General features: G+C 44.2%; 1 protein-coding gene and 1 long non-coding RNA gene across 2 annotated transcripts in view; one reads left to right on the top strand and one right to left on the bottom strand.

The window, feature by feature from the left end:
- Positions 1-393: 393 nt before the first annotated feature.
- THBS4 (thrombospondin 4) overlaps positions 394-18,920 on the top strand; it is a 53,717-nt gene continuing 35,190 nt past the window's right edge. Inside the window, exons 1-2 of the mRNA XM_006053983.4 lie at positions 394-819; positions 10,538-10,741. Of these exons, the coding sequence (XP_006054045.4) occupies positions 732-819; positions 10,538-10,741 (292 nt within the window). The 5' untranslated portion in view covers positions 394-731. The remainder of the gene's footprint in view (positions 820-10,537; positions 10,742-18,920) is intronic.
- On the bottom strand, positions 13,284-13,744 carry LOC123328236. Its single transcript, XR_006543046.2, has 2 exons — positions 13,614-13,744; positions 13,284-13,421 (listed from the first exon to the last, which is right to left on the bottom strand). It is a non-coding gene; the product is annotated as an uncharacterized LOC123328236 (long non-coding RNA).

Below are 18,920 nucleotides of genomic sequence, written 5' to 3'. Positions count from 1 at the left end.
ACATCCCAAAGCCTGATGGGGAAAATATTCATCATCTGAAGTATTCAAGACAAGCTTGAAGAAATAAAAGAAACGAATTGTTCACCGGACCACCTTGGGAGGCACAAGTTCCCGCAGAGCCCAAGACGGGTGTTAAAAGTTTGTCCAAACAATGTTCTGTTCAGAAAAGAAGAGGTGGGGGACGGACGGTGCCCAAAGCTAGCGGGTCAGTGTCATTTTCTGCTTCCTTTGCCCCTCTCTTCTCCTTCTTCGCTGTCCTGCACGTCCTCACTTCCTTACCAGCCCCCTCCTCGCTCTTGCCATCCTCCTAACTTCCTCGTCCGTCCGGGGTCGGCGACCACGCCCACCTCCCCAGAACCCAGTCGGGCGGAGGTGGGGGGCGTCCCTTCTCGTCCCCAGTGCCCACGCTCACGCCTTTCTCTCCGCCGCTCCGGCCACCCCCACGCTTCACGGCCAAAGGGGATCCTGGCCAAGGGGGCCGCCCCGGCCTCGGCCCTTCCCCGCCCCGGCAGGCCGGACCATAAAGCGCCCAGCCCTGCCTCCAGCGCACCCAGCTCCGCGGCGCCAGGACCCGAGCGCCGCCCCCCGACGGCTGCCCGGACGCCGCCGCGCTCGCCTTACCTGCGCCGCCCGCGGGAAGCCCGACCGGGGGCCGCGCGCCGCCCGCACGCCCAGGCGGGGCCCCCGCTACCGAGACTCCCGCGCGCCCGCGGGGAGCGCGGAGAGCCAACATGTTGGCCCCGCGCGGAGCCACCTTCCTCCTGCTGCACCTGGCCTTGCAGCCCTGGCTGGGGGCCGGCGCCCAGGCCACCCCGCAGGGTAAGTGGGTGCGAGCCGGGCTCCGGGCCACCGAGCCCGCCGTCTCGCAGCTCCGCTCGGGCGAACGGAGGGACCAGCCCCGCGCGCTGCTCCGCCTTTGGCTCCTGGGTCCCTCTGGGTACCTCACTGTGCCTCTGGGGCCCGAGGCAAAGCGTATTGTGCTTGGAAGCGGTCATTAGAGATTAGAATTTTCGGGGATTCGATTAACCGGCGGTGAGATCAATTCCCTATACAATAGTTTGGGGGGGGGTGTAAAATTTATTTTCAATCTAGGCAAAGAGGTGGGGGTTCACTTCCAAGCTTGTAGCGCGGCCCTAGACCTCGAACAGGTCCCGTCTGAAGTACGGTGAAATCTGGATTCTGTGCCCTGCGGCTCTGTGGGCCGCCCTCCCTTCGGCGATGACATCCTAAATCGTTCGATGTTAGCCTAGTCTGAGGCCACATACCCAAGAAAGGTGCAATATTACTCTGTTGCCTTGCCGCTCGCCTTTTTCTGCTCCAGCTCTGCTGGGGCTTTGGGAGTTGGCTTGATCTCTTGAATCTGGAGGTAAATTGAACAGGAAGGCTAAGAAATGAGTCTTTCTCTACAGAGGTTAAAAATTAGATAAATAATTTGAAAAGCACTTGGATAATCAATCTTCAAAACCCCTTGTGAAAAGAACCGTTGTGCAGAAAGCACTTAAGCTTAAACAACTTTGGGAAGACCGAAAGGAAGAAGTTATTTAACCAAGAAAAGCTCTTAGGGCTCTAATTGGCTAGCCAGTGATCGCCTTCATCTGCTTGAAATTGATGCCTGGGGTTAATTTCTTTCCGGCTAAGGAAATAAAACTTGAAGTAAAAATTGCTATTTCTAGGAAGCCAGAATCAAGATTGCTTATCCTGGTCCCTTCCCCTCCCCCTGCAGTAATTACCCGTTTAAACTTTGCATTTCACCAAACAACTCACTCTGATTCCAGACCAGGCTACCAGAATTGTATTGTCAGGGGGTAGTGAACTGCTTTTAGTTTGAGTTGAAATGTTTAAAACGCTGCAGTTTATTCATTGCAACCTTGCTTCTGGGAAGGTAAGAAAGGAAACTTTTTAAAAAAATTAATATATAATTGGCATATAATGTTATATCAGTTTCAAGTGTACAACATAATGATTTGATAATTGTATACACTGCAAAACGTTCACCACAAGACTAGTTAATACCTGTCGCCACACATGGCTGCAATTTTTTTCCTTGTGATGAGGACTCTAAGATCTACTCTCAGCAACTCTCAAATATGCAATACAGTACTATTAACTGTAGTCACCAGGCTGTACATTACATCCCCACAGCTTATTTTATAACTAGAAGTTTGTAGCTTTTGGCCTTCTTCGTCTATTTCACCCCCACAACCACCACTCCCACTTCTGGCAACCATTAGTCTGTTCTCTGTATTCTGTGAGATTCTAATTGTTTTTAAGATTTCGCATATGAGATCATACATAATTTGTTTTTCCCATTACACTTAATGCCCATGAAGTCCATCCATGTTGTTATAAATGGCAAGATTTCATTCCTTTTTTATGATTGGATAATATTCTATCATATATGTGTGTCTACACATATATATATATGTCATTTTTTATATCCATTCATCCATTGATAGACACTGGTTGTTTTCATATCTTGGCTATTATAAATAGTGCTGTGATGAATAACTCCATGTATCTTTTAGAGTTAATGGTTTCATTGTCTTTGGATAAATACGCAGGGGTGAAATTGCTGGATCGTATGCAAAGAGTCGGGCACGACTGAGCGACTGAACTGAACTGACTGATGGTAGTTCTAATTTTTTGAGAACCCTTCATACTGTTTTCCATAGTGACTGCACCAACTTGCATTCCCACCAGTGATGTTCAGTTCAGTTCAGTTCAGTCGCTCAGTCGTGTGCGACTCTTCATGACCCCATGAATTGCAGCATGCCAGGCCTCCCTGTCCATCACCAACTCCCAGAGTTCACTCAAACTCACATCTGTCGAGTCGGTGATGCCATCCAGCCATCTCATCCTCTGTCATCCCCTTTTCCTCCTGCCCCCAATCCCTTCCAGCATCAGGGTCTTTTCCAATGAGTCAACTCTTCGAATGAGGTGGCCAAAGTACTGGAGTTTCAGCTTTAGCATCAGTCCTTCCAAAGAAATCCCAGGGCTGATCGCCTTTAGGATGGACTGGTTGGATCTCCTTTCAGTCCAAGGGACTCTCAAGAGTCTTCTCCAACACCACACTTCAGAAGCATCAATTCTTTGGTGCTCAGCTTTCTTCACAGTCCAACTCTCACATCCATACATGACCACTGGAAAAACCATGGCCTTGTCTAGACGGACCTTTGTTGGCAAAGTAATATCTCTGCTTTTTAATATATTATCTAGGTTGGTCATAACTTTCCTTCCAAGAAGTAAGTGTCTTTTAATTTCATGGCTGCAATCACCATCTGCAGTGATTTTGGAGCCCCCAAAAAATAAAGTCTGACACTGTTTCCACTGTTTCCCCATCTGTTTCCCATGAAGTGATGGGACCAGATGCCATGATCTTCGTTTTCTGAATGTTGAGCTTTAAGCCAACTTTTTCAGTCTCCTCTTTCACTCTCATCAAGAGGCTTTTTAGTTCCTCTTCACTTTCTGCCTTAAGGGTGGTGTACAAAGGTTCCCTTTTTCCCACATTTGCACCAACACTTGCTGTTTCTTGTCTTTTTAATGATAGCTGTTCTAACAGGTGTAAGGTAGCATGTCACTGTGGTTTTGGTTTGCATTTCTCTGGTTACTAGTGATGTTGGGCATCTGTTCATGTATACGTGGGCTGTCTTCTTTGGGGAAAAGTTTATTTGGATTTTCTGCCCAATTTTAAACATGTTTGCTTGTAGTTCTTGGTTGTTTTGCATGTCTTTTCTGTTGAGTTGTATGAATTCATTATATGTTTTGGATATTAACCCCTTACAGCACAGATGTGATATGCGGTTATTTTCTCCCACTCCGTAGGTTGCCTTTTCATTTCACTGGTTTCCTTTGCTGTGTAGAAGCCTTGTAGTTTGATGTAGTCTCCCTTGTTTACTTTTCTTTGTTGCCTTTGCTTTTGGTGTCAGAAGGAAGCTTTTTAACACAGTTCAAAAACTTTCTTACTGCAGACATTATTTAACAGGTTTGAATTCATGGGTCCAATATTTTGTGTTACTCAAATTCTTGACATTTGAACACGCAACTTCATGGTGTGCAGGTATGGATTTTGCTTCTCCTGAGACAGAGCTGCCTGTTTCGTGGAGACTCGAAATCAGGCTATACCTACATTATCTGGTTAATTTAATTGCTGTAGATGATCTGATTAAGTCAAGTTTCTGATAGATGCCTTTATTGAATTGATTAGTCTTACAGGTATCAGCTCAGCTGAAAAATTTGCTCATCTCCTTTTTCCTCTGAGCTTCCTTGCTATTCTTATTAGTAAATATTTGATTTTCATGACACGGTGGTTGGGCTCATTGGTAGCAGTAATTTCACCTGTGCACGACTAGAAGCTTGTGCTTAGATCTTGGCACTATTACTGAAGTGTAATAACATTAATAGAAACTTGTAGTGTCTCATTTCCTTTTCAGAATGCTCTCCAAGCTCATTACTAACTAATCCCAACTCTGCCTCTTGAGAGAGAAACCAGTGGATTAGAAGAACCATGCAGATTGAAATGTGATTAATTTAGTTTGAGGTGAATTATGAAGTAATTGTGGTCAAAGCAAGAATCAGGAATACCAAGAGTTTAGTTCTGCATGCAGTTCCCATCCTTGAAACACACATCTCTTTCCTGAAGATGTCTTGTCCTAAAGGGAACGTTTAAATATGTTGTCTTATTTCCCTTCTCTTTGACTGGTGAAAATATAAAGTTTCCAGTTCTCTGTAAATTTAAAAATTGTCCACCCCCTCTTGAAGTACACTGGGCAGCAATCCTCATGTTTGGGGAATGTGGGACACAAGAAAAAACGTAATAGATAATCTGCTTTCCAACATAGCTAGTGTTAACTTCATTATTGTGAAAGGTTCTCGGTATATATGAAAGAAAGAATACAGATCCAATCTGAAGACAGGTCATCTTATAAAAAGAGTAGACATTCCTAAGTAACTAGGCTTTTACCTGTTTCTTTTATAACTATTTTTTCTTACAAAAGCAATACATCTTCATTGTATTGTAAAAAAAATAGAAAATTGGATAAACAAAAGAAAAGGAAGTTTAAAATGTAAATCATACAAACAAGAGAGGGGTACTATTCATGTCAGCATTTTGTCATATTGCTTTTCAATTCTTTTTGTAGTTCAGTTCAGTTGCTCAGTCCTGTCTGACTCTTTGTGACCCCATGAACTGCAGCATGCCAGGCCTCCCTGTCCATCACCAAATCCCACAGTTTACTCAAACTCATGTCCATCAAGTCGGTGATGCCTCCAACCATCTCATCCTCTGTCGTCCCCTTCTCCTCCCACCTTCAATCTTTCCTGGCATCAGGGTCTTTTCAAATGAGTCAGTTCTTCACATGAGGTGGCCAAAGTATTGGAGTTTCAGCTTCAGCATCAGTCTTCCAATGACTATTCTGGAATGATTTCCTTTAGGATGGACTGGTTTGATCTCCTTGCCGTCCAAGGGACTCTCAGAGCCTCCTCCAACACCACAATTTAAAAGCATCAATTCTTCGGTGCTCAGCTTTCTTTATAGTCCAACTCTCACATCCATACATGACTACTGGAAAAACCATAGCTTTGACTAGACAGACCTTTGTTGGCAAAGTACTGTCTCTCCTTTTTAATCTGCTGTATAGGTTGGTCATAACTTTTCTTCCAAGGAGCAAGCATCTTTTAATTTCATGGCTGCAGTCACCATCTGCAGTGATTTTTGGAGCCCAAGAAAGTAGTCTGTCACTGTTTCCATTGTTTCCCCATCTATTTGGCATGAAGTGATGGGGCCAGATGCTATGATCTTAGTTTTCTGAATGTTAAGTTTTAAGCCAACTTTTTCACTCTCTTTCACTTTCATCAAGAGGCTTTTTAGTTCTTCTTTGCTTTCTGCCATAAGGGTGGTGTCATCTGCATGTCTGAGGTTATTGATATTTCTCCTGGCAATCTTGATTCCAGCTTGTGCTTCATCCAGCCCAGCGTTTTCTCATGATGTACTCTGCATATAAGTTAAATAAATAGGGTGACAATATACAACCTTGATGTACTCCTTTCCTTTTTTCGAACCAGTCTGTTGTTCCATGTACATTTCTAACTGTTGCTTCCTGAACTGCATACACATTTCTCAGGGGGCAGGTAAGGTGGTCTGGTATTCCCATCTCTTTCAGAATTTTCCACAGTTTATTGTGATCCACACAGTCAAAGACTTTGGCACAGCCAATAAAGCAGAAGTAGATGCTTGTCTGGAACTCTCTTGCTTTTTCGATGATCCAACGGATGTCGGCAGTTTGATCTCTGGTTCCTCTGCCTTTTCTAAATCCAGCTTGAACATCTGGAAGGTCACAGTTCATGTACTGTTGAAGCCTGATTTGGAGAATTTTCAGCATTACTTGCTAGCATGTGAGATGAGTACAATTGTGCGGTAGTTTGAGCATTTTTTGGCATTGCCTTTCTTTGAGATTGGAATGAAAACTGATCCTTTCCAGTCCTGTGGTCCCTGCTGAGTTTTCCAAATTTGCTGGCATATCGAGTGCAGCACTTTCACAGCATCATCTTTTACGATTTGAAATAGCTTAACCGGAATTCCATCACCTCCACTAGCTTTGTTTGTAGCAATGCTTCCTAAGGCCCACTTGACTTTGCATTCCAGGATGTCTGGCTCTAGGTGAGTGATCACACTGTCGTGATTATCTGGGTCGTGAAGATCTTTTTTGTACAGTTCTTCTGTGTATTCTTGTCACCTCTTCTTAATATCTTCTGCTTCTTTTAGGTCCATACCATTTCTGTCCTTTATTGTGCCCATCTTTGCATGAAGTGTTCCTTTGGTGTCTCTAATTTTATTAAAGTGATCTGTAGTTTTCCCCATTCTATTGTTTTCCTCTATTTATTTGCACTGATCTCTGAGGAAGGCTTTCTTATCTCTCCTTGTTATTCTTTGGAACTCTGCATTCAGGTGGATATATCTTTCCTTTTCTCCTTTGCCTTTCACTTCTCTTCTTTTCACAGCTATTTGTAAGGCCTCCTCAGACAGCCATTTTGCCTTTTTGCATTTCTTTTTCTTGGGGATGGTCTTGATCCCTGTCTCCTGTACAATGTCATGAACCTCCGTCCATAGTTCATCAGGCACTCTGTCTATCAGATCTAATCCCTTGAATCTATTTCTCAGTTCCACTGTATAATTGTAAGGGATTTGATTTAGGTCATACCTGAATGGTCTAGTGGTTTCCCTACTTTCTTCAATTAAGTCTGAATTTGGCAATAAGGAGTTCATGATCTGAGCCACAGTCAGCTCCCGGTCTTGTTTTTGCTGACTGTATAGAGCTTCTCCATCTTTGGCTGCAAAGAATATAATCAATCTGATTTCGGTGTTGACCATCTGGTGATGTCCATGTGTAGAGTCTTCTCTTATGTTGTTGGAAGAGGGTGTTTGCTATGACCAGTGCGTTCTCTTGGCAAAACTCTATTAACCTTTGCCCTGCTTCATTCTGTGTACTCCAAGGCCAAATTTGCCAGTTACTCCAGGTATTTCTTTACTTACTACTTTTGCATTCTAGTCCCCTGTAATGAAAAGGACATCTCTTTTGCGTGTTAGTTCTAGAAGGTCTTGTAGGTCTTCATAGAACCGTTCAACTTCAGCTTCTTCAGCATTACTGGTCGGGGCATAGAGTTGGATTACTGTGATAATCTTTCTCCCCATAATATATCATGAGCATCTTTCCATATGTAAGTATTCAGCTGCATTACCGTTTTTGATAGTATTACTCTTTTTGGGTGGACCAAAATTTCCTGGGTAGCTCAGCTGGTAAAGAATCCACCTGCAATGCAGGAGACTCTGGTTCACTTCCTGGGTTGGGAAGATCCCCTGGAGAAGGGATAGGCTACCCACTCCAGTATTCTTGGGCTTCCCTTGTGGCTCAGATGGTAAAGAATCCGCCTGCAATAAAGAAACTGCGGGAGACCTGGGTTCTATCCCTGAGTTGGGAAGATACCCTGGAGGAGGGCATGACAACCCACTCCTGTATTTTAGCGTGGAGAATCCTCATGGATAGAGGAGTCTGTCTGGCTACAGTTCATAGGGTGACAAAGAGTTGGATGAGACTAAGCACAGCATAAAATATATTTAGCCTGGGCTCTAGCATAGGACAGTTGATTGTTTCCAGTGGTTTGAAATTGTAAATAATTTATTGAACATTTGTAGTGCCACAGGATGGTTTGGGATGGCTGAACCCCTGTAATCTCTGTCAAACCCTACCATCTCTGGTAAAGAGAGGCGAAATGCTATGCCAGCAAAGATCCAGGTTTCCCACCTCTTCCAATTAGATTTTCACGTAACTCCTTCCTACATAGAAGCTTTAGAATTAATACTGGTGGTGAATCTCTTTGTACCTAAATACATTACTGTGTTATCCATTATTTTCTTAAGATAAATTGCTTTAGTAGAGTCACTAAATCAAAGAGCATGTGTGTCTTAGGGTCTTTGATACTGTTTTTTAAACTGGCTTCAAAGTGTTTATTCTAGTGTAAATCTTTACCCACCGGTATATGAGTACCCAGTTCCCCGAATTCTCACTAACAGTTGGGTATTGTTGTATTTATTGTTTTCAATTTGATGAGGGAAATAATACCTTAATGCGTGTTTTTAATGTTTATTTATTTAAGAGTTGGACACGACTGAGCAACTTCACTTTCACTTTTCACTTTCATGCATTGGAGAAGGAAATGGCAACCCACTCCAGTGTTCTTGCCTGGAGAATCCCAGGGACGGGGGAGCCTGGTAGGCGGCCGTCTCTGGGGTCGCAGAGAGTCGGACACGACTGAAGCGACGCAGCAGCAGTGTTGTGTCTTCATTGCTGTGTAAGGGCTTTCTCTAGTTGCAGTGAGCGGGGGCTCCCCTTCCTTGCACTCTGCAGGCTTCTCAGTGTGGTGGGTTCTCTTTTGAGGAGCACAAGCTCTTGGCACATAGGCTTCAGGAGTTGCGGTGTGTGGGCTCATGAGTTGTGCCTTGCGAGCTCTAGAGCACTGGCTCAGTAGTTGTGGTGCACACACACACACACACACACACACACTTAGTTGCCCTGCAGCATGTGGGATCTTCTCAGAGCAGGGATCGGACCAGTGTCCCCTGTGTTGGCAGGTATATTCTTAACTGGACCACCAGGGAAGCCCTACCTTGATATTTAAGTTAGCAATTCCTTCATCATTAGTTAAGCATGTGAACACATTATTTGTGTACTTATTTGCCCTTGTAATACTTTTTCTATAAATTGTTTTTTCATGTTACGTGCCCATTTTTTTTTCTGTTAGGATGCTTATTTCATTGATTTGTAAGAACTCTTTATAAATTACGGATACTATGACCATCTTTAGTAACCAGATTATTATATCCAGAAAACAGCTCTGGAGCCTGAAGTTCTTGCAGGCTGTGGGATTGTTCAAACAATTTTGCATAAACCAAAAGAAACACTAGGTAAGTCTAGTCAGAGTTACCCAAATTTGGCCTTTGCCTTTGAAATTAACTGGACACACTTTTTTATTGCTTTCATAAAGTTTAAAAGTGCAGCTGGCTTGTATCAAAAGCAACTTGTACAATATAAATTTAGATTCTAGATTTTGTAGACCAACTCTGTCAGGTTATACAGTCAAGAAATAGAAAGCACATTGTACTGTCTTGTTTCCATTTTGTTTCCACATGGTCAGAGTCACAATTTCTTAGCAGAGAAATACTGGAGAACTGTAAATGCACAAAGGTGCACTTAGGTCCCACAAAGGTAGCAAATTGTTTTGTTGACACTGTATCTCCCACCACATCCATGCTTTCCATGGCATTCCCCGTGTCATTGATTACTGACCAGGAATAGACAGCTGGATTTGATCCAGGAGGCACATGAGGGATCCCAAGGCAGAAATTCACTACTAGGGGACATAAGGAAAACAGTGACTTGGATGCTCTTACCTGTATGCATGCATGCATGCTAAGGTTGCTTCAGTCATGTCCAATTCTCTGCGACCCCATGGACTATAGCCTGCCAGCCTCCTCTGTCCATGGGATTCTCCAGACAAGAATACTGGAGTGGGCTGCCATGCCCTCCTCCAGGGGATCTTCCCAATCCAAGGATCAAACCTGCATCATTTCTTATGTCTCCTACACTGGCAGGTGGGTTCTTTACCACTAGCCCCACCTGGGAAGCCCATGTTCTTTCCCAATCCCCCGCATGCTAAACATTTAGTGCTTTTCCTGGTGGGCATTTTCAGAGTCACTTCTTCAGGCAAAATGGGTTTGCAAATTTTGTCTTCTCTTGGGGTCTATAACTTGGTGATGAATATTGTGCTATATTTCTTCTGGTTCAAATATCCAGTCACCATAGAGTGATAAGAGACAACTGGCAAGTTTGACAATGTGGAAAAATGATTCTAATATCAGCTTACTTCATAGCTTACTGTGAAAATTGTCCCCCCTCAAAAACAACAAAACAAAACAAAAACAAAAACCATGTTTGTCTGTAAGTTAAACTTTCACTGATTGTCCTTGTCTTCCTGTTCTCCCCAGTCTTTGACCTTCTCCCATCTGCCAGCCAGAGGCTGAACCCGAGTGTTCTGCAGCCCATCCTGACAGATCCCACTCTGAACGAGCTCTACGTGATCTCCACCTTCAAGCTGCAGTCAAAAAGCTCAGCCACCATCTTTGGCCTTTACTCTTCAGCTGACCACAGCAAATATTTTGAATTTACTGTCATGGGACGTTTAAATAAAGGTAAGCAAATTTGTAGAAATGATTTTCTTAAAAATCCTCTCTGCCTCTTCCAGAATTTGGGGGCGGGGGGTCTTCTTTCGTTCAGGTGGTTCCATCCACCATTCATTTCAGCTTTCAATACCAAATTCTTCTACTGGTACATTTACCTGTATAGGGAGGGTGAGTTGATATCGGGAGAAAGAAGGAAGACTTGCCTGTGGCCAAAATGCGCTTTGACATTGCCCCATCCTCATGTTATTCTGGATCCAGTTCCTGAAGGGACAGGACCCAGCGCAATTAAGCCACTGTATTAGTTCGATCTGCTGTAACACATACCATAAACTCCGTAAAGTCTGTGGCTTAAGCAATAGACTTTAATTTCCCATAGTACTGGAGACTGGGAAGTCCAAGGTCAAGCTGCCAGCAGATTGGGTGCCTGGTGGGAGCCTGAGTGCTGACTTGTAAATGGCCACCTTCTCGTGGCCTCTCCTCGGTGTGTACTAGTGGAGAGAGAGAAAGAGAAAACTCTGTCTTCCTTTTCTTATAAGGACACCGATGCCATCAGGAGGGCCCTACCCTCATGACCTCGTCTAAACCGAATTCCCACCCAGAGCACTTCCTCTACCATCACTCTGAGGACGGGGGCTTCAGCACATGAACTTGAGGGGAACACAGCACTCAGCCTATAATAGTTACTCACTCATTTTTATGCTCCCGTAGAGGCATGTGGCAGACTTAACTCCTAGCTCTGCAAGCGGCGCCTGGACTTGACGGAGACAATATATCTCACAGGTGGAGCTAAATGAACAGCTCTCTTTTCTACCTGTTTTGTGCCAATTTACACAGATCTGTCACTTGGTTGTTGCCCCAGCTGTCAAATGTTTCACTGTCAAAGTGAGTTACTACGGTATACTAAGAAATGACTCCAGGAGAAAAAGGTCACTGTTTTTTCAGCTCCTCCTCTTCCACCCGTGCCCTGGGGACAGCACCTGTTCCTGCTTATTGAGGAATGTGACAGATACGTGTCTGTGCTGCCTGATGTTTTTAATAAAAAAAGAGGAGGATTGGTCCTTCCTGCAGAGATTTTTTTTTATTTATTTCAATTTACTTTATAAAGGAGATCCTTCGAGCACTTCAGACTCTCAGACTCTAATTGTGATTGAACACTTAAAGCTGCAGGTGTTAGGAACTGAAAGAAACCCCTAATTCTTAGCGTTCATAGGACAATAGAGTTAAAAGCAAAAAGGAATGGGCTTTTAGTGGCTTCTTTTCTGTCCGTTTCCAATATCCTCCTTCCCTCCTCCCACTTCCAGCCCACTCTCAAGTCTGCTTTCTCTGTTCCTCATGGCATCTCAGGGGCTGAGGTGCAGTTTCAGATCATGGAAAGAGTTGGGGGACCTGGCTCATGATTTAGCCGATGGCTCAACCATTCCTGCTCCCTTTGCCCCACCTGAAGCCATGCTGGGAGGTCATTTCCCCCATCTCTCTACCGTGGTTCTGATAACCCCATTTTGCCTCAGATCTACTGAAGGAACAGCTTGTCTTCTGAGAACCCAAGCTACTCAGTTTATGATATGTAAAAACCACCCTGCTCTTTAAAGGAGGAGCTTCCCTTTTAAGAAGCTATCTAAACTATTTTAAATACTCTGGAAGGTTTTTCTTTTAGCTCACTCAGCTTGGCGGCTAAAAGACCTTCGGTAGAGTGAAGAGCTCTGCCTCTAGGTTTTCACTCTCGCTGAATCTCACTCTACTTCTAAATCTGCCATAGTGGAAAAACAGGAAGAAACTCCCCCCTCCGCCTGCACTGATTTCTTTCTATTTGCTCTGTAGAGGCTGGGGGAATGCTTGGGCAGGTAGATGTTTTTCCTTTGAAGAGTCATCAGTGAGTCAACCAGAGGAGCCTGGAAGGCTGCAGTCCATGGGGTCGCTAAGAGTCGGACATGACTGAGCGACTTCCCTTTCACTTTTCACTTTCGTGCATTGGAGAAGGAAATGGCAACCCACTCCAGTGTTCTTGCCTTGAGAATCCCAGGGACGGGGGAGCCTGGTGGGCTGCCATTTATGGGGTCGCACAGAGTCGGACACAACTGAAGCGACTTAGCAGCAGCAGCAGCAGCAGTGAGTCAACTGTTAATACCAGCTGATTTCCATGTTAAAGGAGAAAAAAGAGGAAATGGTTGTGAATTCCTCTCCACCTGCCAGCCTACTAGAAAAGATAAATAGCTCTTAGAAAAAAAAATTTTTTTTATAAAGGAGTCCTATGACAATTCTCAGAAAACGAAGAGAAATTTATACCAGAATTAGAGTTGTGAGCGGAGAAGGCAGTGGCACCCCACTCCAGTACTCTTGCCTGGAAAATCCCATGGATGGAGGAGCCTGGTGGGCTGCAGTCCATGGGGTCGCTAAGAGTTGGACATGACTGAGCGACTTCACTTTCACTTTTCACTTTCATGCATTGGAGAAGGAAATGGCAACCCACTCCAGTGTTCTTGCCTGGAGAATCCCAGGGACTGGGGAGCCTGGTGGGCTGCCGTCTCTGGGGTCGCGCAGAGTCGGACACGACTGAAGTGACTTAGCAGCAGCAGCAGCAGAATTGTGAGAGTTGAAGAATTTGACATACAAGTTTCCCTGGAGCAGTAGGAAAAAATGCAGAAATCTGCCATCACTGAAAGGTCTCGGAAGGAGCAGCAGCGCATTCTGACTGGAACAAGAAAGAGAAGTCAGTGGGTCCATCAGGCCCAAGAAAAAGATGTGGTGTGTGGTTGTAACTCCCTGTGGAGGTGTTCAGAGGTGGTGTTGGGTTGCATCCTGGGCACCTGTACGTCTTGTTGCCCAACCTCAAGAGTTAACAAACAGCCCAGACATCATTGGTTTACTGGAAAGGAGCGCTTACAAGTCTGCAGCAAAAGGTCCTGGAGAGACATCCCACTGTATCTGACAGACAGCAGGCAGGACATGGCAGCAATCTCGGCCGTTCAGGGAGATACGGAGGCTACCATTTGTAGGGGGAACTGACATCAGGTTGACTGTCAGTTACCAGGGAAACCAGCAGCTGGGACACATCTCTCACAGCCCCCTCAGATTAATGACCTCAGCTTAATTAAACGCAGATGTATGTTACTGAGTCCAAGTTCACTCTGCTCACCACATGACAGGCCCGTGAATCATGAGACAGGTGTCAAGGCAAGGAATATGACTTTATTCAGAAAGCTGGCAGACCGAGAGGATGGCAGAGTGTTGTCTCCAAAAAATCATCTTTTCAGGGTCTGGATGCCAGTTTGTTTTATGGAACAGAGTGGGAGAGGAGGTGAGGAAGTAAAGTAAAAAGACCACTTATTTTGCAGAACAGGAGAGGTTATGTTAACTTCTTTTCTGCAGCCATGCACAGATGGGTAGAGTCTGATTGTTTCCCTGTGAGCTCAACACAGACACTTTAACATTCGGGCAGAGGGACCGTGTTCCCTGAGGGAGGCCATTATCTATGATTATAATAACAAAAGCAACAGAAAGCAAAGGTTAAAGTCAAAGAATCAGATCCAACAGGAGTCAGAATTGATTCTTCCCTGTTACAGTAATAAATTTAGTAAACCAGCTGCTGGAGTTGTCCTGGCCTAAGGATTAGAACAGTCACTAGTTGGGGTGGGGGTGAGCACAGTCATGTGAGTAGGGAGTAGGTGAAGCAGGGACCAGGCGAGCAAGAGATCACAAAGGGCAAGAGGACATCTTTGGTGGCCTGACCCTTCGGGTGACCCTGCACCCCTGCTGTGATCTGTGGAGGGTGGGGAAGAATCACCATCCTGGAAGGTGAACCCCAGTCATCATTCAGCTGACTCGCCTCAGCTGATCTTCACGGAGAGTAATGACACAGAAGAACTCAAGATATATCTCTTGTGACTAAAAACACTGGAGTAGGAAATAGGATACATCTTTACCCCTATTAAAGTTATGGTTTGGGAGAGGGCATCTGCACAGATGGTGTCAAAGAGCAAGGTTTGGTCATCTGGGCCCTAGATGAGCTCTTAAGAGAAACTCTAGCATTTCCCATGAGAGCTGCAAAGAAGGGAGTTTGCCACTGGGCTCTCTGTTTCTCTGTGACTCTGTTTCTTAGGCTCCAAAATCAGTGCATATGGTGACTGCAGCCATGAAATTAAAAGATGCTTGCTGCTTGGAAGAAAAACTATGACAAACTTAGACAGCATATTAAGAAGCAGAGACATCACATTGCTGACAAAGGTCCATCTAGTCAAAGCTATGGTTTTTTTCAGTAGTCATGTATAGATGTGAGAGTTGGACCATAAAGAAAGTTGAGCACCAAAGAACTGATGTTTTTGAACTGTGGTGTTGAAGAAGACTCTTGAGAGTCCCTTGGACTGCAAGGAGATCCAACCAGTCTGATTTCTAAAGGAAATTTCATTGGAAGGACTGATGCTGAAGCTGAAACTCCAATACTCTGGCCACCTGATGCAAAGAACTGAGTCATTGGATAAGACCCTGATGCTGGGAAAGATTGAAGGCAGGAGGAGAAGGGGACCACAGAGGATGAGATGGTTGGAGGGCATCACCGATTCAATGGACATGAGTTTGAGCAAGCTTCGGGAGTTGGTGATAGGGAAGCCTGGCGTGATGCAGTCCAAGGGGTCACAAAGAGTCGGACCCAACTAAGCAACTGAACTGAACTCTCTGTTTCTCACTCTCCAAGTCATCTTCTCATAGCTGCCTCATTACTGTTCACAAGGCATAACTTGGATCTAGTTATATCTGACCCCAGAGACCTAGAGTGACTTCCCATCCCAAACTGAGTAAGATACACACATCCCTGCTGGGCATTCAGGGCTTTCCGCTGCCTGACTCCCAACCAGCCTTTCCAGTTTATCGGTCCTTCCAGCCATCCATGCAGCCTATGCTTCCATGGGATGGATTTAACTGTGGTTCCCTGGACCCACACGTGCTGTCTCTCCTTTTCTGTGCTTTTGCTCTTGCCCTCTGCTGCCCCCGTTGCCTGCCCTGCACCATCTCCAGATACTGAAATTTTCCACATGCAAGGCACATCTCAAATTTCTCCTAACACCTTTCCTTATAACTTCGCACCTCCACGACTCTTAATTTGCCTTGGATTTGAATGACTTATATGCCTTTTCTCCAGCTGGTTATAAGCCCCCTTAAGGCAGGGACCAAGCATCCCTCAGCTCCCCTATCTGCTGCAGCACATAGCTCAGTGCCCTGTACGTGGAAGTGTCTCATGAAGAGACTGAGTAGAATAAATGGAGGCTGAGAAGAGTAGCTTTGCTAAGAAAAACATTCACTGTTGTGGAAATTCTAGATGTATCCAATGTCTGTTACTTAGTAGGTCTGGCTCAGAATCGCTTTTGAGTGAATGAGTGTTGAAGACCGTTTGGATAAAGATTTAAAAGAAATGCAGATAGTGTTTCTGATAGAAATGATCTATCAGATTATTGGTAACACAGGTGATATAATCTTGATAGAAATGCGCATTCTGTAGAAACCACCGGGGCTGGGTAGAAGATATGATTGATTTTCTTGAATCTGGCATAGAGACAACTTTGCAGGTAGTATCCTGAGTTTGAGACACAGTTAAAAGTCTTAACAACTGTGTCACCATGAAAACATCTCTGAATCGCTCTTAACCTCAATTTACTATCTCTAAAGTGAGGGTGATAATAGCTACCTTTCAGGGTGATTGCAGAAACTGACTTATATAAAGTATAATAACTTTTTTAGGCTGTGAAGCTCAATAAAAATTTCAGATTCCTATATTAGATAGATAGACAGACAGAGACATCTCTCTACTATTTAAGAAACTGTCTTCCAAAACTGATGAGTTGGTGAACTCTTGGCTTGCCTTAGCGAAAGCCTCACCTCTCAGAAAAAGCATGAAGACTGCTTCTTCAGCCTAAATTTGACAGTCACAGAAACACAACTTGGTGCTGTGGAAATGAAGGGAGCTCTAAGAACTGGTGGTAATGACTAGACAGAGCCAGCCGAGCTCCTCAGCCTGCGATAGGAGAAGTCAGATAGCTCAGAGTGGTTGTTCTGAAGCCTGCAGGCTAATGAGAGATAAAATTTGAAAGAGATGAAAGGGTTTAAAAGTTAGAATTCTGGAATTCCTTGTCCAGTGGTTAGGAGTCTGAGCATTCCCTACCAAGGGCCCAGGTTTAGTCCCTGGCCAGAGAACTAAGATCTTGAAAACCATGTTGTATAGCCAAAAAAAAATAGTTAGAATTCTGAACGAAATACTGAAGGGGAAAAATGAGACACTTATAATACTATTTCTTTATGGAGCCATTACAGTGAAGTAAGGCTGTACTGCAGGTTCAGTGCTCATTTTCCCTTTTAACTTTCACTACATTCTTACTAGGCACCATTGAATGAGCTTAGTTTTAAAGTGGTCATATGCAGAAAGTGCAAAGAATTTTCATGAACTTTCAGACAAACTCCCAGAGGGTTGTATTATTATTCATACCTTTGGGGATTTCCTGGGAAAGAAAGCTAGGGTTATTTGAAGGCGGATAGATTTACTAAAACTAAGTCCTAAACTTTTTAATCAGTTTTATGAAGTCACTTACTATACCTTTCTGAATAATGTAAAAAAAGAATGAGCCAGATAAATAGTACTATTGGGGGTTGGTAAGTTGCCTCGTAGCAAAGTATGTAGTGTTTTCTGACAAGGCTTTGTCTTCGGCATTGAACTTTTCAGTGAATCAGTGACTTGGGTGAAAACATGGACAGTATTTCGTAATGTTTGCAATTGGCACAAAACTGGAAAAGACCGTTGAACATACAGGATGCCATCATCAAGATTTCCAAGGTCTTACCAACCTGATACAACAAGCCACAATCAGATGAAATTTAACAATAATAAATGTAAATCCTTTCTCTAGTAGTGAAAAGTAAATTGCAGATACATAGGTTGTGGGAGACCCAAAAACTAAGATCATGGTATCTAGTCCCATACTTCATGGCAAATAGATGGGGAAACAATGGAAACAGTGAGAGACTTCTTTTATTTTCTTGGGCTCCAAAATCACTGCAGATGGTGACTGCAGCCATGAAATTAAAAAATGCTTGCTCCTTGGAGGAAAAACTATGACAAACCTAGACAGCATATTAAGAAGCAGAGACATCACATTGCTGACAAAGGTCCATCTAGTCAAAGCTATGATTTCTCCAGTAGTCATGTATGGATGTGAGAGTTGGACAGGAAATCAGTCCTGAATAGTTATTGGAAGGACTGGTGCTGAAGCTGAAACCCCGATATTTTGGCCACCTGATGCAGAGCCAACTCATTGGAAAAAAACCTGATGCTAGGAGATTGAAGGCAGGAGGAGAAGACAGAGGCAGAGGATGAGATGGTTGGATGGCATCACCAATGGCACATGAGTTTGAACAAACTCTGGGAGATAGTGAAGGACACAGAAGCCTGGCATGCTGCAGTCCATGGGGTCACAAAGAATCGGACATGACTGAGCGACTCAACAACAAGAACAACACCCTAAGCATTCTAATCAACAGTGTTAAGAACCACCCAGTGTTGAGCTCAGTGCCTGGCACTAACTAGTTGCTCAAAAATGTTTGCTGAATGAATAAACAGATAAGGTGATGCAGCTTTTTAAAAAGTTTCTTAAATTTTCAGTTCAGTCAGTTCAGTCCAGTCCCTCAGTCGTGTCCAACTCTTTGCAACCCCACAGACTACAGTACACCAGGCCTCCCTGTCTGTCATCAACTTCTGGAGCTTGCTCAAACTCATGTCCATCACATCGGTGATGCCATCCAACCATCTCATCCTCTGACGTCCCCTTCTCCTCCTGCCTTCAATCTTTCCCAGCATCAGGATCTTTTCCAGTGAGTCAGTTCTTTGCATCAGGTGGCCAAAGTATTGGAGTTTCAGCATCAGTCCTACCAATGAATATTCAGGACTGATTTCCTTTAGGATGGACTGGTTGGATTTCCTTGCCATCCAAGGGACTCTCAAGAGTCTTCTCCAACACCACAATTCAAAAGTATCAATTCTTCGGCAGTCAGCTTTCTTTATACTCCAACTCTCACATCCATACATGACCACTGGAAAAACCATAGCTTTGACTAGACGGATCTTTGTTGGCAAAGTAATGTCTCTCCTTTTTAATATGCCGTCTAGGTTTGTCATAGCTTTTCTTCCAAGGAGCAGGCGTCTTCTAATTTC

Source organism: Bubalus bubalis, chromosome 11 (genome assembly GCF_019923935.1).
Source record: "Bubalus bubalis isolate 160015118507 breed Murrah chromosome 11, NDDB_SH_1, whole genome shotgun sequence".
In the NCBI taxonomy this organism is placed as follows: domain Eukaryota; kingdom Metazoa; phylum Chordata; class Mammalia; order Artiodactyla; family Bovidae; genus Bubalus; species Bubalus bubalis.
The sequence above is the reverse complement of the archived record's forward strand: the minus strand, read 5'-3'. Positions and strand labels throughout refer to the sequence as shown.